The following is a 24,853-nucleotide window of genomic DNA, read 5'->3' as shown; positions in this document are numbered from 1 at the left end:
AAACAATAAAAGACCAATTTAAATATATAACATCTAAAACTACAGAATGACTAAAATGGCCGGTTCTGCCTCACAGAAATGGCCTGTTGTCTGGGTCCAGTAGATATTACAGCGCCGGGATGGAATGAAGGGGGAAGGCCGGTAAGTAGGGTTGCCAAGTCCAATTCAAAAAATATCTGGGGAGTTTGGGGGTGGAGCCAGGAGACTTTGGGGGTGGGGCCAGGAGACATTGGGGCGGAGCCAGGAGCAAGGCTGTGACAAGCATAATTGAACTCAGAAGGGAGTTCTGGCCATCACATTGAAAGGGACAGCACACCTTTTTAAATGCCTTCCTTCCATAGGAAATAATGAAGGATAGGGGCACCTTATTTGGGGGCACATAGAATTGGCCCCCCTGGTCCAATCGTTTTGAAACTTGGAGGGTATTTTGGGGAGAGGGACTAGATGCTATACTGAAAATTTGGTGCCTCTACCTCAAAACACAGCCCCCCTAGAGCCCTGGATATCCGTGGATCAATTCTCCATTATTCCCTGAAAATGCTGGAGATCTAGAGCTGTGGGGGCTGTGGGGGTGGGGCTTCCCCTGCCAGCTAGCTGGCTGGGGGCGGGGGAAACCTGTAAAACCAGGAGATCCCCCGCTGGGACCTGGGAATTGGGAAGCCTACCGGTAAGCATTGCCTCAGCTGAAAGCCTGGCGAAAGAGTTCTGTTTTACAGGCCCTGCCGAACTTTTCTAGACAGGGATTGATTTTATTCATTTATTTTGATTTATTTCCACTGATTTATACCTCGCCCCCTCCCGTGAACAGCGTATAGAGTGCATTAATGACTTCTTCCCGTCATTGGAGTTGCAAAATACCACCCATATGATTAGTAACTAGAGCTGCAGGGCCACATTCCTGGGCTGCTTATTTGCCCTATTAGAAGACACCTTCTCTCTTTATCCTAGTATGTGGGACATATGAAATGATGCCAGCAGTTTACTGAAAAAAATAATATAGCTGGTGACGCTAGAGAGGAGCATTCATCCTATCCAGCTCAAGAAGATAGATTAGCAAAAAGGAAAAGAAAAGACAGGATAATGTTTGAGATGCTGGGAATTTTAATCCTTTTTTTGGTGTGTCTTCTAATTGTCCAGATTATAAAACAGCACCGTTCAACCAAGCTTTATCCTCCAGGACCTCTACGACTTCCTATCAGCGGAGGCCTCTGGAGATTCAGATGTAAGATGCCTCAAAAGTCATTTGCAAAGGTATGTCTTTCTGATGAATTAACTTTGTAACAACGCTTTGAATCATTTTCTTCCTAATGTTACACAGATTGCTGTAATATCAACTATGGGTAAGCTGCTACTACGACTACTTTTTGGTCTGTGGCCAATCCAAGGTTTGGTTGGTTCATGACCTAAATAAAATTGAATATCTTTTGAAAATATTAGAGTAGCAAACGATATTATAGTACAGTTGAATTAAAACTCTTGTCCCTTACTCAAGTCTATGTATAATGGTTTCTGCCCTCTCCTCCTTCTGTTAAAGAAAATATGAATGAGATGAACACTGGGGACCATCTAAGTGAGAAAAGTAACATTTGGCCTAAGTGGTAAAATTTGGTTGATTTGTATTGTTTGATCATGGGCGGGCTCTCCAACATAGATGTCAGCGCTCAATAGAAAACAGACCAATCTAATTCCCTCACCAGAAAGGTCATCTTTTAAAGGGGAAAAAAAAACAATTTAATACAATGTAGCCATTAATTTCAATGGATTTATAAATGGAGAGAACACGAAGGATAAGCCCCAACCTAGAAAAAGTCTATTTGACGTATGGATGTTTTTGACGTTTGCACAATTTGTTAACAAATTCCACTTTTTGTTTCTGTTGTATCTGTTAGATAAGTTGTGGCATGTCACTCTAGGATTCGCAATAAAACTTTATGGTAGCATTGAGTTTTATTGCAAATCCTAGAGTGTCCCAGCACAATGGAGGGACTTGGCAATCTTAGCTGGGAGGTCCAGGACTCCCAGCTTCCCTCCCAAGTGTCTCCTGCTACCCAGCTCCTGGTTACCATGAAGACCACTTACTGTCTTGTGTACCACTGGAGGAATAGCCACTTGCTAACTGACTTCCCTCCTCTTCCTCCTGGTGCTTCTTCTAAAGTAGCTTGTTCAAGACAGTGGTGGTTTATGTGGCACAGAGAACCACTACCAGGATCAAAAGTTATAAAGCATTTGTTACTTTAAAAAAAGTGTTCACAAGCATACATTTAGCACAGCACCAGAGCAAGGGATTCAAAATAAAATGGTAAAATGCAATTCTTCTGTCCCTACCTTCATATGTGCCCTATCAGTTGTTAAATATAAGGAAGACTCCTTAGCTTAGGAAGTTACAGATCTCTTACAGGAGTACCATTACCTTTAAGTCTCCTTCAGGCATGCAGGTCAGCACTGGCCAATGGCTGCCTCCTCCAGACCTCAGTTAAGAGTTCTGTCTGCTTTGATGGAGTCAGCACCAAAAACCACTTCCTCCTTGCTCTCAGGAGTTTTCTCATTCCTTTTCCTCCTCCCATTGACCCAATCAGATCAGATCAAAGAAACTTTTCCTGAAGCCTTTCTAGTTCAAATTCCTCCAAACCTCTGTTCCCTGCTTGGAGGAGGGGGGAGCTTGACCATGCCATTGTCTCTTGCTAGACCAATTAGTATTTCTAAGAAGATTGCTGGGGTAAGCACAGGGCTTTTTTTGAGCAGGAATGCAGTTCCGGCTGGCTTGGTGTCAGGGGGAGTGGCATAATATGCAAATGAGTTCCTGCTGGACTTTTTCTGCATAAAAAGCCCTGGGTGAGCAGCAAAGCTATTGAACTATCTTCCTCCTTCCTGCCTGTTCTCTGCCTAGAGAGAAAATTTTAAAAACTCATGGTGAAAGTTTTTCTCAGTTCAGATATCCACCCAGAAATGCATTTATTTATTTTATTTCTTGGGGTTTCTGTCCTGCTCTCCCCCATAAACAGGCTCAGGACAGGTTACATTAGACTAATAAAACAGAGGAAAAACAACCCATATGTCTGAGTTTAAAACTAAAGTCAAATTAACAAACAATGGTGAATTAAAATTTAACAAACTCAACAACTTGGAAGTGTAGTGTAAATGTATGTAGGGAACCGCTTATCAAACAGAAGAAAAAATTGGATTTATAATCTGCCCTTCACTCTGAATCTCGGAGTTTCAGAGAGGTCATAATCTCCTTTACATCCCCCCCCCCACAACAGACTCCTTGTGAGGTAGGTGGAGCTGAGAGAGCTCTCAGAGAAGCTGCCCTTTTCAAGGACAACCTCTGCAAGAGTTATGGCTGACCCAAGGCCATTATAGCAACTGCAAGTGAAGGAGTAAGGAATCAAGGCCAGTTCTCCCAAATAAGAGTCCGTGCACTTAACCACTCTTAGTACAGGGCCTACAGTAAGCTCTTCAAGGATTGGCTACACAAGAGGGGTGTGGCCTAATATGCAAAGAAGTTCCTGCTACAAAAAAAAGCCCTGTGCAAGTTTATTCTAATTAGAAATGGTTACTGTATGCTTTGTATGAATACATTTTGTTTATGTGTGAAAGTAAGTTTGTGAAAGGAAGTTTGAAATATTGATATTGCCACACGGTTCTCTTTGGTGAGAGCCAGTTTGGTGTAGTGGTGAAGTGTGTGGACTCTTATCTGCGAGAACTGGATTTGATTCCCCACTCCTCCACTTACAGCTGCTGGAATGGCCTTGGGTCAGCCATAGCTCTGGGAGAGATTGTCCTTGAAACGGCAGATGCTGTGAGAGCTCTCTCAGCCCCACCCACCTCACAGGGTGTGTTATTTATTGAACATAAGTGACTAGGCCTCATGGCGATCGCGACTAAAGGCGACCCTTGGGTCCCCAGATGGAGCTCGCCTGATGCCCCGCCCATCAAGATCTGTGGCGGGAAGTTTGACCGACCAGGATTGGCCTGGTCGGATGAGGGGGCAGTACCAGGCATTGTATATAAGCGGGGCCTGGCCCGCGTGTTCTCTCTCTTGTGATGTACTACTGAATAAACTATGTTGCCTTCAAACCGTCTCGGTTCTCAATACATTACAGGTTGTCTGTTGTGGGGGAAGAGGATAAAGGAGATTGTGAGCCACTTTGAGACTCTGAGTGGAGGGCGGGATATAAATCCAATATCTTCTTTTCTTTTTCTTCTTTTGTATACAGGAGATTCTGAGGTCCCACCTGAAGTCTGGGAACTATAAAGCTTGAATATACTTGTATATTTCTGCCATTCCTAGCCAGTTTGGTGTAGTGGTTAAGTGTGTGGACTCTTATCTGGGAGAACCGCGTTTTTCCCCACTCCTCCATTTGTTGATGCTGGAATGGCCTCAGGTCAGCCTTAGCTCTTGCAGGAGTTGTCCTTGAAAGGGCAGCTTCTGGGAGAGCTATCACAGCCCCACCCATCTCACAGGGTGTCTCTTGTGGGGGGGTGGGGGAGGTAAAGGAGATTGTGATCGCTCTGAGATTCAGAGTGCAGGGCAGGATATAATCACCCATTCAATTTCTTCTTCCTCCTCCTCCTCTTCTTCCTCTTCCTCCTCTCTCCTCCCCCTTCCTCCTCCTCCCCTTCTCCCCCTCTTCCTCTTCCTCCCCCTCTTTCTTTTCCTCTTCCTCTTCTTCCTCCTCCTCCAAAGGAACCAGGGTCTATAATTTTAACCTGGTTGAGAGAATCTCAGCAGGCCAAGAAAGGGAAGATATAGGCACCTGTGATGGCAGAGAAGACTGCAGATTTATACCCCACCCTTCTCTCTGAATCAGAGACTCAGAGTGGCTTACAATCTCCTATATCTTCTCCCCCCTCCCACAAGAGACATCCTGTGAGGTGGGTGGGGCTGGGAGGGCTCTCACAACAGCTACCCCTTGAAGGACAACTCCTACAAGAGCTAAGGCTGACCCAAGGCCATTCTGGTAGCTGCAAGTGGAGGAGTGGGGAATCAAATTCAGTTCTCCCAGATAAAAGTCAGCACACTTAACTGCTACAGCAAACTGGTGTAGGAAAGTAGGGAGGAAGTATGGGTAGAGAGGAGACGTACACATGGCCAAGAACCGAAGAGGCGAGAAAGGAGCAACTGCACATGATGATATTAATTCAGTTGGTTTGTTTGGATTTAACTTTTCTCTTTCCTCTTTTTATGCAAATGGCAGCTGGCAAAGCAATATGGCAACGTTTATACTCTCTGGATGGGACAGCTCCCCATGGTTGTTCTTTGTGGATTCCAAGCAGTGAAAGAAGGGCTGATCAACCATTCAGAGAGCTTAACTGACCGACCGATGACCCCTTTCCTCAAAGCTTTAACAAAAGAAAAGGGTAAAATTTTGTAACGAATAACAGCAGCTCTTATACCTGCATAAAGATAATAAGAGAGGATCAAGCAGAAGCGGACAATGGGGATCTGTATTTCTTCCTGATGAAATCTGGAGATAGAAATTGTGCTGGATCTATCACCCATCTAAATTGTTTTACATAAACCTGATGGGGGAAGGGAAGCTGGGAGCCCTGACCCTCTCAGTAGGTAAGAACATAAGAACGTAAGAGAAGCCATGTTGGATCAGGCCAATGGCCAATCCAATCCAACACTCCATGTCACACAGTGCCAAGAAACCCAAGTGCTATCAGGAGGTACATCAGTGGGGCCAGGACACTAGAAGTCCTCACACTGTTGCCCCTCCCAAGCACCAAGAATACAGAGCATCATATGCCCCAGACATAACATAAGAGAAGCTGTGTTGGATCAGGCCAATGGCACATCCAGTCCAACATTTTGTGTCACACAGTGACAACAAAACCCAGGTGCCATCAGGAGGTTGACCAGTGGGGCCAGGACAATAGAAGCCCTCCCACTGTTGCCCCTCCCAAGCACCAAGAATACAGAGCATCACTTGCCTCAGACAGAGAGTTCCAACAATACGTTGCAGCTAATAGCCACTGATGGACCTCTGGTAATTCCTTGCAAAAGTCAGATGGTGGCAGTGGTTACCTGAGAGAGAAAGAAAAGTCTCTCCACGAGTTGAGAAAACAGCGAAGAAGAAGACGACTGCAGATTTTTACCCCGCCCTTTTCTCTGAATCAGAGACTCAGAGCGGCTTACAAACTCCTTTAGCTTCCTCCCCTGCAACAGACACCCTGTGAGGTGGGTGGGGCTGGAGAGGGCTCTCACAGCAGCTGCCCTTTCAAGGACAGCCTCTGCAAGAGCTATGGCTGACCCAAGGCCATGCTAGCAGGTGCAAGTGGAGGAGTGGGGAATCAAGCCTGGTTCTCCCAACTAAGAGTCCGCACACTTAACCACTACACCAAACCGGCTCTCTTTCACCAACTAGCTCTGGGCGGGGTGGAACAGGGCTTGCAGGCCAGAGTGGGCCTATTTTATCACACAGCCCACAGATTGGGTATTTGTGGCATCATGGAGTTTTAAAACTTCCAGGTAGCTCTGCATAGCCCTGAATGTCATTTTATTTTGCTTTTTAAGGCTGGCAACCTAATTTTTTTTTTTAACAGTGGCTTTTGTTGTGACTCGTAATTTCTCATTGGTTCTTGATGGCTTTAGGTATTATATTTTCCAATGGCCATGCTTGGAAGCAGCAGAGGAAGTTAGCGCAAGTGACCCTGAGGAAGCTGGGAGTGGGGAAGAAAAGCATGGAGCATCAAATAGAAGAGGAAGCCCGTCTGCTTGTTGAGACTTTTTCAGGCACAAAAGGTATGCAGTTCGAGGAGATCCTGGAGGCACCTGCCCCCTCACAGAACCCCAAACCGAAAGAGAGGCTATGGACATTTCTGAGTTTCCCTGGATGTATTTGAAAAGAGGCTAGTTTGAAAAAAAACAAACACCATCTAGACTCATTATTCTTGCCCCAACATAAGAGTGCAAATACTTGGATCCTATAACAGAGCCAGCTCAGCACAATATCAGCAGCACAGAAAAAGGTAGATGCTTTAGAGAGCCAGTTTGGTGCGGTGGTTCAGTGTGCGGATTCTTATCTGGGAGAACCAGGTTTGATTCCCCACTCCTCCACTTGCAGCTGCTGGAATGGCCTTGAGTCAGCCATAGCTCTCGCAGGAGTTGTCCTTGAAAGGGCAGTTGCTGTGAGAGCCCTCTCAGCCCCACCCACTTCACAGGGTGTCTGTTGTGGAGAGAGAAGATATTTGAGATTGTAAACCGCTCTGAGTCTCTGATTCAGAGAGAAGGGCGGGGTATAAATCTGCAGTCGTCTTTTTATTTATTTATTTTAGATTTATATGCTGCCCACTCTGCGAGCAGACTCTGGGCGGCTAACAATCATGGTAAAACAATTCAAATTACAATAAAAGAATAAAAAAATATATATAAAGAATTTAAAAACTACATTCTGAGGTGCTATTAAAAAGATTTCATAACAAAGGTGGTTTCCTTTCTCAGTTCTCTGTTCCTTTGTTACTCTATTAGCGATCTTACAGATGATATTGTTCAGCGACATAACAGTGGGCAGCCTCCTTCCACATTAGTAGTTGTAGGCCTGTCGAAAAAGTTTGGTTTTGCAGGCCCTGCAGAATTGGGTGAGGTCCCGCAGGGCTCTCATGGCCTCTGGGAGAGCATTCCATAACAGTGGTGCTGCCACCGAGAAGGCTCTGGCCCGAGTAAAGCTTAGTCTGACCTCCTTTGGTCTTTGGAGGGATAACAGATTTTGACCTGAACGCAGTGCTTTCTGGGGTATATATGGGGAAAGGCAGTCCCTTTAGCAGTATTTTTCCTGTTGTTTTGTTGTCAGATGCTACTGTGCTGCTTTTCTTTTGTTCTGCATCAATTGCAACTTAAAACCTGGTGGGAAAAAGCAAGGCACGATCAGTAAAATAAACATTCCATTTAAAAATCTGAGTCAATGAAAACCTTTTACTCTGACACCCAAAAGCCCACACAGACCTCAGGCAAGCTTGTAAATGTCAGGCATTCCACTGGCATGATCCTGATCTCCGCCCACCTCCAGGGGTGGAATTCTAGCAGGAGCTCCTTTGCATATTAGGCCACATCCCCCGATGTAGCCAATCCTCCAAGAGCTTACAAGGCTCTTCTTTGTAAGCTCTTGGAGGACTGGCTACATTAGGGGCATGTGGCCTAATATGCAAAGGAGCTCTTGCTAGAATTCCACCGCTGCCCTCCTCACATATGTGGCCAGGGTACCAAGTGCAATTTCAGCTACGGTGTACAAGGCTGTTTCTGCCCCAACCCCAAGTTTGACTTCAGATTGAAATATGTCTAGAGCAGGGGTGGCCAAAGTTGCTTAATCTACGAGCCACATGTAAACATCAGATGTTTAAGAGCTGTAAGGAAGGAAGGAAGGAAGGAAGGAAGGAAGGAAGGAAGGAAGGAAGAAAGAAAGAAAGGAGGAAAGGAGGGAAGGAGGGAAGGAAGGAGGGAAGGAAGGAGGAAAGGAGGGAGGAAAGGAGGGAGGAAAGGAGGGAGGAAAGGCGGGAGGAAAGGCGGGAGGAAAGGCGGGAGGAAAGGCGGGAGGAAAGGCGGGAGGAAAGGAGGAAAGGAAGGAGGGAAGGAAGGAGGAAAGGAGGAAAGGAGGGAGGAAAGGAGGGAGGAAGGGAGAAAGGAAGAGAGGAAGGAAGAGAGGAAGGAAGGAAGGAAGGAAAATAGATTGGGGGGAAGGAGAGGTAGAAAGAAAGCAACTTTAAATGCATTCTCCAAGCGGCTGGCTGGCTTGGCTTGGAGAAGGTTTTTAAAGAGAGAAATGCCTTCTCTAAGCTGGCCAGTGGGATGGGGTGGAGGCTTTGAGAGCCACACAATATGTGAGAAAGAGTCACAGGTGGCTCCCGAGCCATAGTGGCCATTCTTGGTCTAGAGAATTCATCTCTTCCAAGGCCTCGTAAAGTTGGCTGCTGAGTGGTATTTTTCCCAGGGCCACACGAGTAGTCATTTTCATGCATGGTGTATTTGTTTTCATTTGAAAAGAAGGAGCTAGCAAAGCATACAAAGCACAGGCCCTGCGTGAGTAATCCAATTTCAGCAATTTCTAATTACTTCTGATGCTTTGTAATTCAATTAATTATGAAAAGTTTTACATAAGAGAGAGTCAGTTTCGTGTAGTGGTTAAGAGTGTGGACTCTTATCTGGGAGAACCGGGTTTGATTCCCCACTCCTTCACTTGCACCTGCTGGAGTGGTCTTGGGTCAGCCAAAGCTCTGGCAGAGGTTGTCCTTGAAAGGGCAGCTTTTGAGAGAGACCTCTCGGCCCCACCCACCTCACAGGGTGTCTGTTGTGGGGGAGGAAGATAAAGGCGATTGTGAGCTGCTCTGAGGCTCCGAAATTTGGAGTGGAAGGCAGGATATAAATCCAATATTTGGGGAGGCACAGTGGCTCAGTGGTAGAACATCTGCTTGGGAAGCAGAAGGTCCCAGGTTCAATCCCTGGCATCTCCAACTAAAAAGGGTCCAGGCAAATAGGCGTGAAAAACCTTAGCTTGAGACCCTGGAGAGCCGCTGCCAGTCTGAGTAGACAATACTGACTTTGATGGACCAAGGGTCTGATTCAGTATAAGGCAGCTTCATATGTACATATAGCTTCATATAAGAATGTAGCCTTCGGTTTGTTGAAACCCATTTGATGTATGAGCTGCCCCCCTGGACAACGTACTAGCATCCCAACTGCTCACAAAACTCTCTCATTATTATTCTCCTCTTATATTTGAATCAGAAAACACAATTCCAGTCGATATATGAAGGCAAATAACGTTATTTTCAGGGCAGCCCTTCAACCCTTCAATGGCTATCAGAAATGCTGTCTCCAATGTGATCTGTGCTGTGGCTTTTGGACACCGCTTTTCGATGGACAATGAAGAGTTTCTCAGTTTGATGGAAAGCATTGAAGTGATATTAGGATATACAACAAGCGTCGCTCATGGTGTGAGTAGCCTTCTTCTGTTTGACTGAGTTAACCTGGTCTTTGAGGGCCTTAAAAAAGAATTCTTGATGGCTGCAACTGGAGCCAGCGCATAGGTGTTGGCGAACTAGGTGACAGCCTGGGGTGCCGGCTCCCACAGGGGCGCCCCCTCTCCGTCCCCACTTGCACCATCCCTGAGACTTTCTCGGCTCGGAGGAGCTTCCTGGATCCCTCAGAGTCAAGAAAGAACACAGCTTCCCCTGCCCAGCGCACTCCGAACTTGGAGCACACTGGGCAGGGGAAGGCGCGAGTGCTCTTTCTGGGCTTTCAGGGGTTGGGAGAGTGCCCCCCTCCCTGAAAGCCCAGGAAGGACGCGACTTCCCCTGCCTGATGTGCTCCAAACTCGGAGCACGCTGGGCAGGGGAAGGCACCCAGCAGCCCCGTCCCACTTTATAATGAGCTCAGCAGGGGTTGTGGGGCGGGAGGGGGGGGTGTTGTTTCTTTGCTTGGAGCAATGCACCTGCAGCCCCCGTTCAGCTCGTTATAAAGTGGGACAGGGCTGCTAGGCAGGCAACGTGCTGCCATGGTGATGTTACTTCTGGGTGATGTCATAGTGGCGTGTGATTAGTACTGGAGGGGGGGGCGCTGGCACAGGGTTCTGCCTCAGGCATCAGAACCCTAGCACCAGGCCTGGCTGCAATGAAGGGATAAAGTGTTGTCAGGCAGGAAGTGTGCCTTGGTCTCTTATATTACAGCTGAAAAAGTCCCTCCAAATTGCTTTTCTACCTGTGGGGAAAAAGATATGTGTGTTTCCATATCCTTTCCCCTGGTGGAAGGATGCAGAAAAAGAGTGGAAGGGAAAAGGTTGAAGCAGCCTTCTACCCCTCTCCCTCCTGTATCTTTGCTGAAAATGGGAGCTTTTCTATACACGCTTTTCATAAAACGAGAGTACATCAAGATTCTGTCTGTATGTCTTCCACATATAATTTAGCATGCTCCTGATTGAGACCCACCATTCACCCTTTGAGGGCATAAATAACATGCTTGCCCTCTGGCGAAATCTCAGCTTCTGAAGAGATGGGCACAAACTGAACTACGAAGCAAAATTAATCACGCATTTTGCCCTGTTCATGGTTCGTGAACAGAAGTTCGTGATGGGTCTACCATCACAAACTTCTGCGAACTTTTAAAAGCAGTCCATGGAAGTTCGTGGTTCGTGAACAGAAGTTCATGATGGGTCTACCATCACAAACTTCTATGAACTTTTAAAAGCAGTCCATGGCAGTTCATGGTGATTTGCCACTGAAACAGAAAGCAAGGGTTTAAAGGGATTCTCTACCACAAGAAGGTGCTCCTCATCGCTCAGCTGTTTCAGATTGAGCTGTCTCATAAACTATAAAGAGACGGCAGAAGACAACCTGAAAGACAGCTGTGCTCCCTGCCACACAGCTGTTTCAGGCTGTCTTGTGCAGTCCCTTTAAACTATAAAGGGACTACAGAAGACAGCCTGAAACAGCCGTTTAAAAGTTTAAAGGGACTGCAGGAGGCAGTCCAAAACAGCTGAGTGGTGGAGAGAGCGAGCTGTTCTCCTCTGCTCAGCTCTTTTTCAGGATTTTTGCAAACCCCATTGAAAGGGACTGTGGTCCCTTTCAACAGGGTTCGCTGGCCCAGGAACCATGAACTGGTTTAGTTTGCAAACCAACCTCTGGTTCAATGTGGCTCATGGTTTGGTCTGTGGCCGAACCGAATTTTGCTGATTCGTGCCCATTCTTAGTAGAGACCAAAAAGAGGGGCTATGACTTCATGGCAGAACATCTGATTTACATGCATAATGTCCCAAGTTCAATCCTTGGGACCTCCAGTTAAAAGCACAAGGTGACAGGTAGTGTTAAAGACCTCTACCTGATAGTCCTTAACATTTTAAAAGTTTTATTGATTTCAAGGAAGGGAATGGGAGAAGATAGGGGATAAGAGTACATATTAATCTTATTCTGCATAAAAAAAATACTTCCAAATTCAATGAAATTGCTGAGCAGAAAGGTTAAAACGGATAAAAGGAAGTCCTTCTTCACCCAAAGGGTGATTAACGTGTGGAATTCACTGCCACAGGAGGTGGTGGCGGCCACAAGCATGGCCACCTTCAAGAAGGGTTTAGATAAATATATGGAGCAGAGGTCCATCAGTGGCTATTAGCCACAGTGTATGTGTGTATATAAATTTTTTTGCCACTGTGTGACACAGAGTGTTGGACTTGATGGGCCGTTGGCCTGATCCAACATGGCTTCTCTTATGTTCTTAAGAATATAAGTCTACATCTGCAATACTTTCTTAAAATACATAAATTGCCACGTATTGTCTCTAAACTAATCATCATGAACCTTTTGATATTTTATGTTATAAATCTTTTTGTTAAAGTATCTATCGAATTTGACAATTCCAATAAAGGCAATCTTGTGCTACAGAGTACAGGGGGGGAAAAGGAGATAGAAGTTCACACCAGAGAATCTTAAGAGCCCCAAGTATCTAGCCAGGCATAACATTTCATCCAATATTTTCTTGCTTCTTTCTTAGATTTCCCAGCCAACCGCTGGGATAAAAAGTCCAGCTCTGCTCTACCTGCTAGTCCTTGCCAGCAAACACATGAAGCTGCCTTATGCTGAATTAGACTGTCAGCCCACCAGGGCTCGAACTGCCTATTCAAACTGGCAGTGGGTCTCCAGTATCTCAGGTGGAGGTCCTTCACGTTGCCTACCACATGAACCTTCGGAGGTGCCAGGGATTGAACTTGCCCTTTCTGCAAGCCCAGCAGATTCTCTGCCGCTGCGACATGGCCCCTCCCACACAGCAGAGAATGCTGACCTTGCTAGATCAACAGCCTGGCTCTGCATAAAAGCCAGCTTAGCTGGTTCCAGGCCTGCAGCTTGGGGTGCATGGGAGGTATTTGGAAACCAGCTGGCTCAAAAAGGAGTGGCCAAATCCCCTCCCCCTGTTCCGACGCAAGGCGCCCCATCCCACCTGTGGCCAGATGGCTGTAGCGTTCCATTCCCTTGGTGCGGTTTGGGTTTCTTCTTTCCCAAGAGTGCCAGTGAGCGCCCAGAGTGGATCAACAGGTTCACACCTCCAATCCACCTTGCTTGCGCACTTCCACATCCAGACACCGAAGAGGCGGCCGGTGTGCAGCTCAGAAATTTGCTACCACTTCGAAAGTGATAGCTTTTTGAGCCGCTTCGAGGATGCCTGAGGATGGGCTGAGAATGGGACCAGGGTAGGCGGCAGATGTGCATGTTTGGACATGCTTTTCTGATAGGTTTCTGAGGTGTCCATGGGTCACTGCTGGTCTGGAACCAGGCCTTCATGTGTTTAAAAGTTGGTTTATTAACTGTGCTATTCATCCTCATAATAGAAGAAGATGATGATGATTTTGGATTTATATCCTGCCCTATACTCTGAATCTCCGAGTCTCAGAGCGGTCACAATCTCCTCTACCCCCCCCCCCCAACATACACCCTGTGAGGTAGGTGGGGCTGAGAGTGCTTTTACAGCAGCTGCCCTTTCAAGGACAGCTTCTATGAAAGCTATAGCTGACCCAAGGCCATTCCAGCAAGTGCAAGTGGAGGAGTGGGGAATCAAACCCGGTTCTCCCAAATACGAGTCCGCGCACTTAACCACTACACCAAACTGGCTCTCACATCTTCTCTCATAATAGAAGATGTTGGGGGGTTTTTTCTCTCTTCTTCTTTGTAGATGTATGAAATTCTTCCATGGCTTGTGAAACATCTCCCAGGTCCTCACAGGAAAACATTATCATGCATCGAGTATGTGCTTTCATTTGCAAAGAAGGAAATTGACGAGCATAGGAAGAACCACGCCATGCACGAGCCCCAGGATTTCATTGATTTTTATCTGCTTCAGATGGAGAAAGTAAGTGTTCACTTTTTGTGCAAAATTAGACACCTTCCAGAAAAAGAAAGAAAAGAGGGGTCAGGAGACCAAGCCCTTTGAGGAAAGTTTTCAAGTAATTCGGGAAGTACCTGGGCCAAAAGAGACCAAACTAAAAACAACTAGAGAACAGGCCTTCTCTATAAAAGCACCCCAATGGTGGAACCAGCTGCCGGAAGAGGTGCGGGCCCTGCGGGATCTTGGCCAATTCTGTAGGGCGTGCAAAACTGCCCTCTTCCAGCTAGCCTTCTAAGATGGAGCTTGGAATAAACATCACGCCATCATTAATATAACTGAGATATAGCACTATTAGATTATATTTTAGACTGTTTTTAGATTATTTAAATATTTAATTGTTAACTGTATTGAACTTTATAATCTTGTTTTATTGTTTTAATATGGCTTTTGCCATGTCTTGTAAGTCGCCCTGAGCCTGCCTTGGCGGGGAGGGCGGGGTATAAATAAAATTTATTATTATTATTAATTATTTTAGACAAAGCACTCTATTGGATTCCAAAGTACTTAAGGCAAATATTTCTAAGACAAAATAGCCTTGCAAGGCTACTTTGTCTTAGAAATATTTGCCTTAAAAGCTCTGGAATCAAATAGAGTGCCTGGAAAACTTGGACTTAATCATGCAATTAATTCATTGGACCCACAAAATATATAGGGTGGACATAAAAATCACTACGATGGCATAGTTTGGTACATGCCATAACTATCTGGGGTTCACTGAGGAAGAAGTCATCGGAACGAGGGATTATCTGGAATCTTCATGTGAACTAGAATTACATATTGGACTTCTCATGGACTTGATGGTTTCCATTTGAGAACTAATTAGCGTGAGCTTATAATGAACTTTGCGAATTAACGTCTTTGTTTATTGGACTTTATGTATGCTGCCTGTTGCTTTAATGCTCCATGTTAAGAGGCAATAATACTGTGTAAAAATATAACTAGATTCTGTCGTCATTGACATTAATGGAAATTGTTTTTTATCTGTGCGCTAGTCAGGGCTTTTTTTGTAGCAGGAACTCCTTTGCATATTAGGCCACACACCCCTGATGTAGCCAATTCTCCAGGAGCTTACAGTAGGCCCTGTACTAAGTGCCCTGTCAGCTCTTGGAGGATTGGCTACATTAGGGGCGTGTAGCCTAATATGCAAAGGAGTCCCTGCTACAAAAAAATAAATACCTGGTGCTATTACAGCTAACAGTGTGTTGGTTCAATTTGGTCTTTCATGCTGCAATCCTTAACTATATTTGTTGATCATTAATTGAGGGCAGGCTGCGGTAGGCAAACTAACTGTGGCTGCCTTTGTTCTGGCAAATCCACCTTGGCTTCAAACTCAGCCAGCAGCTACCATTGGTATCATTTGCCCTGTCCCCCACTTAATGTGCTTTGAGGTGCCAGACCCCATCTGCCATCCTCAATATGCTATAAAGCCACTGGCAGGTTCAGCAAGATGTTACTCAGAACCAAAAGCACTTATTGACAAGGCCCAGCTTGCTATAAAGACAGCAATGGTCTGTTCAGGACTAGGAGTGTACAAAGGAAAAAATTCAGGAAAATTCATATTCAGGGCTTAAAAATTCAAGGGGCCGAATATCTCCTAACAGCTGATTCAGTAGCCGAATCTGATTCGGGAGATATTTGGCTTTTCCTGAATATACGGCCCCATTATACCTTATGGGCCATTGAAGTCAATGGCAAAATAGGGTATAATGAACTCTCAGGAATTCATTGCCACCTTTTTCCTTTCATCTGTTATCAAAATATTATTCCATAGGATTGGGGTAGTTCTCTTAATCTGCTACAGAGAAATCATGAGTTCTTAAAGAACTGAGTTCTGAAATCATGAGTTTTTAAAGAGAAAATAATGAGTTCTTAAAGGCACCTGGTTTTTTTGGCCACTGTGTGACACAGAGTGTTGGACTAGATGGGCTATTGGCCTGGTCCAACATGGCTTCTCTTATGTTCCGTTGATGGATCTCCCGATGGCACCTGGGTTTTGGCCATTGTGTGACACAGAGTGTTGGCTGGATGGGCTATTGGCCTGATCCAACATAAAATAAGTTATGTTCTTATGTTGTTCTTTAGGGCTTTGAACTGTAGTTTTAGAGGAGGTGGCAAAAATGCTAAAAGGTTTAGAATTCATTTAAGAGTCTATTTCACTTTCTGTATTTTTCAACACCAGAGCAAGATGAAGCCTGACTCTACATACAGTGAAGACAACCTTGCCCAGAGCATATTTGACCTCTTTATTGCAGGATCCGACACTACTGCCTCCTCTCTTCAATGGGCTCTGCTCCTCATGGTGAATTATCAAGATATCCAAGGTGAGAAAGTCATGTGGAACATGATTGAAGGCCACTTTTGAACACACAAATACATGAAGCTGCCTTATACTGAATCAGAGCAGGTCCATCAATATCAGTATTGTCTACTCAGACTGGCAGAAGCTCTCCATGGTCTCAGGCAGAGGTCTTTCACATCACCTCCTACCTAATCTCCTTAACTGGGGATGCCAGAGATTGAACTTGGGACCTTCTGTGTGTCAGGCAGATGCTCTATCACTGAGCCACAGCCCCCCCCCCACTTACTTCCCCCTTTTTAGAAATATATGGCAATACACTCAGGGAAAGCATATAGAGTCACAGGAGGAACAGTTTGGTGTAGTGGTTAGAGCAGGGGCGTCAAACTCATTTGTTATGAGGGCCAAATCAGACATAAATGAGACCTTATTGGACCGAGCCATGTTGAGTTGGACCGGGCCATGTGCGTACCTATTTATGATTAGGTAGCAGAGATATAATCTTTATAAAGGACACAGACAAACGCAAAGAATTTTTTTTAAAAAAACACCCTTAAAACATTAGCATTGTCTTAAAAGTGCTTTCTTTGTATTTCTCCCATGGGATCCAGGGAACTGGGCACTCTGGCTCCTTCCTTCCTTCCCCAGGGGACCAGGAGAGGGAGGAGCCTCAGCCAATAGAAGGAAGAGTGGCTTGACTCAGTAGCTGAGCTGTGCAATTGAGAGACCCTAGCAAAGCAAGCTCTCCCTACCCCCTTCCTTCCTAAGGGAGGAGCCTCAGCCAATGGAGAAAATACAGCTTTTGCTCTGTAGCTTCTGTGTAATTGAGGAAGCCTGGCAAGGCAAACTGTGATGCAGAAGGAAGCAAGAGAGAGGGAGAAGGAAGCAGATGACAGCCAGTTACTCAGGGGCCCGATAGGAGTCCTCTGGGGGCTTGATTTAGCCCCTGGGCTGCATTTTTGGCACTCCTGGGTTAGAGTCTAGGTCTAGGATTTCCCTGAACTGGGAAAAAATAGTTCATCAGCGAATTGGCTGCCTAGGGAGGTGGTGAGGTCCCCTTTACTGACAGGATTCAAGTTGTGGTTGGATGAACCCTTGTCAGGGAAATCTGATTTAAGGATCTACTTGTAAAGATCTAATTTAAAAGAACTAATTACGAAATTGTACAGCCTGCCAAGGAATGTATTGCAATTTGCCATTCATTTATGTAGCATTATTTTATCTCTCATATTTTAAATGATTTTAATAGTTTTATACAGGGGTTGTTTTTGTAGAAAAACAGGTGGTGGAGCTCATCCAGGGATTGTTCTGCAGCTGCACCTGCTATTCAATGGACAAGGAGGTGGAACTCTCAGGAGGAGGAGGTGAAGAAGAAGATGATATTGGATTTATATCCCGCCCTCCACTCCGAAGAGTCTCAGAGCGGCTCACAATCTCCTTTCCCTTCCTCCCCCACAACAGACACCCTGTGAGGTAGATGAAGACATTGGATTTATATCCCGCCGTCCACTCCGAAGAGTCTCAGAGCAGCTCACAATCTCCTTCACCTTCCTCCCCCACAACAGACACCCTGTGAGGTGGGTGGGGCTGGAGAGGGCTCTCACAGCAGCTGCCCTTTCAAGGACAACCTCTGCCAGACCTATGGCTGACCCAAGGCCTTTCCAGCAGGTGCAGGTAGAGGAGTGGGGAATCAAACCCGGTTCTCCCAGATAAGAGTCCGCACACTTAACCACTACACCAAACTGGGACTCTCAGGAGGAGGAGGTGGGACTCTCAGGAGGAGGAGGTGGGACTCTCAGGAAGGTTCAGGAGCTGTGCTCCTGTGAGCTCCCACTGAAGCCGAGGCCTGGTTTTGGAATTATATTGTTTTGAAGGATATTTGACTGTTAGCCACCCTGAGTCTGCTTGTGGAAAGGGAGGGATATAAATATAAAGCAACTAAAAACGAAATGCTTTAAGCTGATCCAGCATTGAGCAGGGGGTTGGACTATATGGCCTCCATGGACCTTGCCACCTCTTTGATTCTACGATTCGACATCGTTAATTGGAGGTCTTTAGTGTCTGATTTAATTGCTTTTCATATTTTGTGATTGTCTGGAGTTTTAGTGAGAAAGGATGGCTACAAATGATGATGATGGTGATGGTGATGATAGGCAAGTATTTAAAACACTCAGGAAGAGGAAATGAGGTAAAGTGATAGAGAAAGAGGAGAAACAAAAGTTCGTGATTACTCATTGTAGAACTCACTGGCTATGAGGGCTAGATAGGATGTAAATGAGTTCTTGTTGGGCCAGGCCGTGTCAGGTTGGGCCGGACCATGTGTGTACCTATTTAAGATTAGGTAGCAGAGATATAAATCTTTTAAAGGATACACACACATTTTTTTTTTTAAAAAACCATACCCTTAAAACATTAACACTTGTTGGTCTTAAAGATGTTTTCTTTGTATCTCTACCATGGGATCCGGGGAACTGGGCATAGGAAGTCCTGGCTCCCTCCCTCCCCCCCCCCCACACACACACAGGGGACCAGGAAGGGGAAGGAAGAGAGGCTCTGTTGTGTGATTGAGAGAGACTGGAAAAACAAACTCTGCCGTCCCCTCTTCCTCTCCAAGAGAGGAGCCTCAGCCAATGGAGAAAACAGAGGTTTTGCTCTGTAGCTCCTATTTTTTATTTATTTTTATTTATTTAGAATTTATATCCCGCCCTTCCCACGGGTGGCTCAGGGCGGGTTCCAACAATAGATCCATCATAAAATTAAGCAATATTTAAACATATAAGAGAATAAACATTTAAAACAGATAAAACAGATAAAACCATAAATATTAATAAATATTCAAAATGTATATAAAAGAACTCTGGCAAGTTGCATTAAATTCTCAAGGTAGGTATAGGTTGTGATTGAGCAAGCCTTGCAAAGCAAGCTGTTATGGAGAAGGAAGTAAGAGAGAGGGAGAAGGAAGCAGATGACAGCCAGTTGCTCAGGGGCCTGATAGGAGCCCTCCGGGGGCCTGATTTGGCCCCCGGGCTGCATGATTGACACCTCTAGTCTGGGCAAAAAGATCTGTAAATCAAATGAGGGCTCCCAACTGCTGGGTATTCCAGTAATCCAAGAGAGAATTTTCAAAGCTACTCAAACACCTGGCACCTGGGGGGTTTGGCCACTGTGTGACACAGAGTGTTGGACTGGATGGGCCATTGGCCTGACCCAACATGGCTTCTCTTAGGTTCTTATGTCCTTAAACTGGAGTAAGCAAAAAGGGCCAAAGCAAATCCCAGGGAAAAGAGGGAGGCAGTTTGGGGGGCATTTTTACAGCATAAACTGGAAAGTTTTTACATGAAATAATTGCTTCACAAAGATTGTTTTACTTTTCCCAGATACATGTAACACCTAATGCAAGTCCTCTTACCATAATTTCCCCCAGAGAATGTCCATAAGGAGCTGGACAGTGTTTTGGGTTCATATCAATCGTTCAGTTATCGAGATCTAAAGAAGCTGCCCTACACCAATGCTGTCATTCACGAGATCCAGCGACTACAATATGTCTTATTAATTGGGGTGCCCAGAAAATGTGTGAAGGATGTGAACATACTTGGTTTTCCCATTCCAAAGGTATCTAAAATTATCGTTGCTGCAGCTATAGAACCTCAAATATTTATTAGACATAGCATTTAAAAGATATACCTTCAAAGGAGCTTCCATTGTTGAATTTCTGGAAGGACAAGAAGCTTGCCCATCTTTCCCCCAAATCAGGGGTGGAATTCTAGCAGGAGCTCCTTTGCACATTAGGCCATACACCCCTGATGTAGCCAATCCTCCAAGAGCTTACAGTGCCTTGTAAGAGCCTTGCAAGCTCTTGGAGGATTGGCTACATCAGGGGTGTATGGCCTAATGTGCAAAGGAGCTCCTGTTAGAATTCCACCCCTGCCCAAAATTATATCCCAGGGGTGGCCAACGGTAGCTCTCCAGATTTTTTTTGCCTACAACTCCCATCCACGCTGGCTGGGGCAGATGGGAGTTGTAGGCAAAAACATCGGGAGAGCTACCGTTGGCCACCCCTGTTATATCCTATGAGAGCTAGTTTGGTGTAGTGGTTAAGTGTGCGGACTCTTATCTGGGAGAACCGGGTTTGATTCCCCACTCCTCCACTTGCAGCTGCTGGAATGGCCTTGGGTCAGCCATAGCTCTCTTATCTGGGAGAACTGGGTTTGATTCCCCACTCCTACACTTGCAGCTGCTGGAATGGCCTTGGGTCAGCCATATCTCTCAAAAGAGTTTGTCCTTAAAAGGGCAGCTTCTGTGAGAGCTCTCTCAGCCCCACCTGCCTCATAGGGTGTTTGCTGTGGTGGGGAGGAAGGTAAAGGAGATTGTGACCGCTCTGAGATGCTGAGATTCAGAGTATAGGGCAGGATATAAATGCAACATCTTTTTAGATGACATTGGGATTATTCTACTGTCTCCCCAAAGCAATTTGACCCATCTATGCTAAACAGTCTGTTGTGTTGTGTCGTTTTCAGCTATCACCTGGTGTCCAGCATTCCCCCTCAAAGGTCACGTATTTAATATATTGCTCTCAAGCATCTATCCCACCCCGTTAGTGTCTTAGATCCAGGTGGGCAGCTGTGTTGGTCTGAAGCAACAGAGCAAAGCAGGAGTCCGGAAACATCTTTAAGACCAACAGAATTTTATTCAGAATGTATGCTTTTGTTCAGTGGAACAGGCTTCCTCGGGAGGTGGTGGGCTCTCCTTCCTTGGAGGTTTTTCAACAGAGGCTAGATAGCCATCTGACGGCAATGAAGATCCTGTGAATTTAGGGGGAGGGGTTGGTGATTTTCCTGCATTGTGCAGGGGGTTGGACTAGATGACCCTGGAGGTCCCTTCCAACTATGATTCTATGCATGCATACTTCATCTTGACAATGTACCTCATTCCATTGTCTGATGAAGTATGCATGCACATGGAAGCTTACATTCTGAATAAAATGTTGTTGGTCTTAAAGGTGCTACTTGACTTTGTCTTAATCAGGCTTTTTTGGGCAGAAAAAGCTCAGCAGGAACTCATTTGTATATTAGGCCACACCCCCTGACACTATGGCAGCTGGAACTGCGTTCCTCTGCGTTCCTGCTCAAAAAAAAGCCCTGGTCTTCACAATAGATCAGGAGAAACACGCAAAATGTTCCTTCTCTTACTGAGATCTCCTGATTTCACAAATGAAAAGAATTTACATATTGGACTCCAGAAGAAAGAGGCGAAATGAACCAAAGAACGATGTGTTCTTCATTTTTTGTCTCCAAGGGCAAACGATATCGACTCCCAGGGATCCATTACATTGACCTTCTCATAATTCTTCTCCACATATACTCTTTTCACTTTTTTTTTGCAAACATCGGTTTCATCTGCTTTTTTGGGGGGCGGGGGGACTGGCTCTTATTTACAAGCATACAAATCCAGCCTTTATTTTTAAGAAACCTGAGTCCGAAGGATAAAGCATGGATATATGAGAAAGAGCAAAGGAGTGCTTTAGGATAGCAAGAGACAAAAAAATGCAATATGCTGTTCTGGATATCTGTTGAGTCAATTGCGTCTTCCTTTCAGGGGACCGTGATTATTCCAGATCTTTGCTCTGTTCTTCTTGATCCTGAGCAATGGGAGACTCCTGAAGAGTTGAACCCAAATCATTTTTTGGACAAGGATGGAAATTTTGTGCCCAGAGAAGAATTTCTGCCTTTTGGTGCAGGTAAATGGAGAACTCTAGAATAGCTTATGATGGATGGTTATGTAGACCAAGTCATGTAACGAAGACAGAACATTTTGTTCCACTTCATATTGCGGTTTAGGAAATGTTCGTTCAACCTTAGCCGTTGAACGGCTTGGAATCTCATGAAGGCAAATGGATATACCGTTAGATCCAAATGGATGGACCATTTTGAATGTAGCCCAACCCAACATTTCTCTTCTTCTATCTGTACTAGACTGCGCTTGGGCTGGTTGCTGTTTGGCACTCGCTAACAGCTAGCTTTTAGTGATGGGATAGTTAGCATGCGCAGAACTTGTTCATAGGATCCGAGCCTTGATCTTAAAAGCTGCATACACTAGGGGTCAACTATGGGTAACTCATGGCAACTTCCTCAGGGGCTCTACAGAAGAAAAAGAAGACGACGACAATGACTTTGGATTTATATTCCATCCTCCACTCAGAGTGGCTCACAATCTCCTTTATCTTCCTCCCTCACAACAGACACCCTGTCAGGTGGGTGGGGCTGAGAGAGTGTTCACAGAAGCTGCCCTTTCAGAGACAACTCCTGCGAGAGCTATGGCTGACCCATTCCAGCAGCTGCAAGTGGAGGAGTGGGGAATCAAACCCGGTTCTCCCAGATAAGAGTCCGCACACTTCACCACGACACCAAACTGGCTCTGAAGAGTCAGATCCACATCTGTAGAGAGCCAGTTTGTTGTAATCATTAAGTGCATGGACTCTTATCTAAGAGAACTGAGTTTGATTTCCCATTCCTCCACATACACCTACTAATGTGACCTTGGGTCAGCCACAAGTTCTCTCAAGGCTGTTCTGCTCAAGAGCAATTCTGGGAAAGCTCTTTCAGCCCCACCTACCCCACAGGGTGACTGTTGTGGAGAGGGGAAGGGAAAAGAGTGTGAGGAAAAGCCCCCTACTTTTCATACACATGGACATCATGATCACCAGTATGGTTGCCAGGGTGCCTGGAGTTTTGACTCTCACACATCTGCTTTAAGAAGTGGACTTTGCTTACAGTTTCTAAGGCTTATGTGGATACTATAAGCCTCAGCTTTTCAGCAGCATTCTACATCTCTGAAGGGTGTTAGCCAGAACTACAGACATGCTCCAGCTGCTCCTTGTGTGCCCAGTCTTGGCCACTGCAGTGGAAGAAGCCAGGCCACCATGTTTCCAGCCTGCTTCCATGAACCACAGGCTTAACACCACCAGAATCCATCTTGCTTTCCTGATCTAAGCATACCCAGCCAGGCTGGACTCATTCCTTCTTAGTGGGAAAGTCACACGTACACACCCTAGCCTGCAAGCAACCCATTTACCTCATGAATGGATTAATAGCTCCACTGTTGATCCTAATTGCTCAGCAATACCAGAACAATAACTCTTGCCCAGGAAGAAGATAAGGAAGAGGAAAACCATCTCCTGTCTCAACCAAGTGTTTTGTCTAACCCGGGTGATACCTAGGCCAGTATTTGATTCCCTATTGTCACCTTTCCAGATAATCCCATTTAACCTTAAGTATCCAGCCATTCCCATTCTCTCCCTAGTCTAATACCTTGGAGCCGCCCCAGGCAGCATTGCAGCTTGGAAATTTCCAGGTTCACCGGACTAAGGTGAAGTTCATTGGCCCAAACTGGCATCCAATTAGGTGTCAGCAAGGAACTCACCATTGGCTCTGCTAATGTCCTGCCTCCTTGGTCATCACAGAGCCTTCCCCCTGCTCCTCCCCAAGACCTCCCAGCCCCTGAAGGGTCTGACGGAGTCTATTTAACCTCTGACCCAACTCCACTCATGTGTGCATCTAACAGTATCCCAGTTCCACTGTCTAGATCCATCCCCAATTCTGGCCACAGTTTTGGGTCCATTTCCCCTGTCCTCTTATGTCGCCATTGGAAACCTTCCCTGAAGACGACGATGGTAAATATGACCCTGTTTGTCTACCCATATATGTTACCCCTATCAATCTATCTGTATTTCCTTAGACCTGTGTGAATGTGTGAGTGTTTTGTATTTTTACCGTGTATGAAAGAACTATTATTCTAAATAAATTACAATTGGTTTTTATTAAATTAGAGTCCATTTTATTGAGCATCACTCTCTGAATGGTTGAGCCTGGTATACATAGATAAAAAGATTCCTATTAAAGCCAAGTGTCCATTAAACTAATTCCCCAACCTCGTTTTGAGGGCATTTTGGCTAACAAGAGATTTGTAAGCTGCTCTGACGCTCCTTTGGCTAGTGAAAGGTGGGGTTTAAATCCAATCTCTTCTTCTTCTTCACATGGGATATGATGGGCGCAGCGGACAGGGCAATGGGAATTGCTGATGGTCCCTTTGGGACATAAGTTTGGCCCACTGATCTCCTGAGAATATAAAAGCAGTTGTTGACTAGTGCGATGCATAATGAAGAATAATCAAAAGAGATATTGCTTACTTGCTCTCCTTCCTTTTGTCCTTTGAAGGTGCCCGCGCATGTGTGGGGGAGCAGCTGGCGAGGATGGAGCTCTTCATCTTCTTCACCAGCCTCATGAGGGTGTTTACCTTCCAGCTGCCAGAAGGAATGAGAAGACTCAGTCAGACGCCTATAGAAGGATTGAGAACTCCTCCCTATCCTTATAAACTTCGTGCTGTTCCCCGCTGTAGTGCATCGTAAACAGTGAAAACCATTTGCGCCAGGGAATTATTCAAGTAATAGTTATTTGCCACATTGGAGGATGGCGACAGGCTCTACCTCTGTGCCGAGAGGGGCACCAGGAACTGAATTATCATTTGGACACTCAGAGGCAGGAACTGCACTGTTATTTGCCAAAATGGAGGTGGCGGCCGGCTCTACCTGTGCTGAGAGGGGCACCTATGAACCTATGAAGCTGCCTTATACTGAATCAGACCCTGGGTCCATCAAAGTCAGTATTGTCTTCTCAGACTGGCAGCAGCTCTCC

The 24,853-nt window shown here is 45.6% G+C and overlaps 1 protein-coding gene across 1 annotated transcript; it reads left to right on the top strand.

Moving 5' to 3' along the window:
• Positions 1 to 1,065: 1,065 nt before the first annotated feature.
• LOC132574453 (cytochrome P450 2J4-like) lies at positions 1,066 to 24,610 on the top strand. Its single transcript, XM_060242807.1, has 9 exons — positions 1,066 to 1,251; positions 5,199 to 5,361; positions 6,599 to 6,748; positions 9,773 to 9,933; positions 13,655 to 13,831; positions 16,047 to 16,188; positions 19,588 to 19,775; positions 21,759 to 21,900; positions 24,377 to 24,610. The coding sequence occupies exons 1-9, from the start codon at positions 1,081 to 1,083 to the stop codon at positions 24,565 to 24,567; spliced, it is 1,485 nt and encodes a 494-aa protein (XP_060098790.1). The 5' UTR covers positions 1,066 to 1,080; the 3' UTR covers positions 24,568 to 24,610.
• Positions 24,611 to 24,853: the final 243 nt, after the last annotated feature.

The sequence above is a fragment of the Heteronotia binoei genome, chromosome 6 (assembly GCF_032191835.1).
Source record: "Heteronotia binoei isolate CCM8104 ecotype False Entrance Well chromosome 6, APGP_CSIRO_Hbin_v1, whole genome shotgun sequence".
NCBI classification, from domain to species: domain Eukaryota; kingdom Metazoa; phylum Chordata; class Lepidosauria; order Squamata; family Gekkonidae; genus Heteronotia; species Heteronotia binoei.
The sequence above is the reverse complement of the archived record's forward strand: the minus strand, read 5'-3'. Positions and strand labels throughout refer to the sequence as shown.

What these genes read in the sequence shown, in the direction of transcription:
- LOC132574453 (XM_060242807.1), top strand. Translation starts at nt 1,081, where the DNA reads ATGTTTGAGATGCTGGGAATTTTAATCCTTTTTTTGGTGTGTCTTCTA. An exon ending in CTCAAAAGTCATTTGCAAAG is followed by an intron (nt 1,252 to 5,198) that starts GTATGTCTTTCT and finishes TGCAAATGGCAG; the next exon opens with CTGGCAAAGCAATATGGCAA. An exon ending in GACTTTTTCAGGCACAAAAG is followed by an intron (nt 6,749 to 9,772) that starts GTATGCAGTTCG and finishes CGTTATTTTCAG; the next exon opens with GGCAGCCCTTCAACCCTTCA.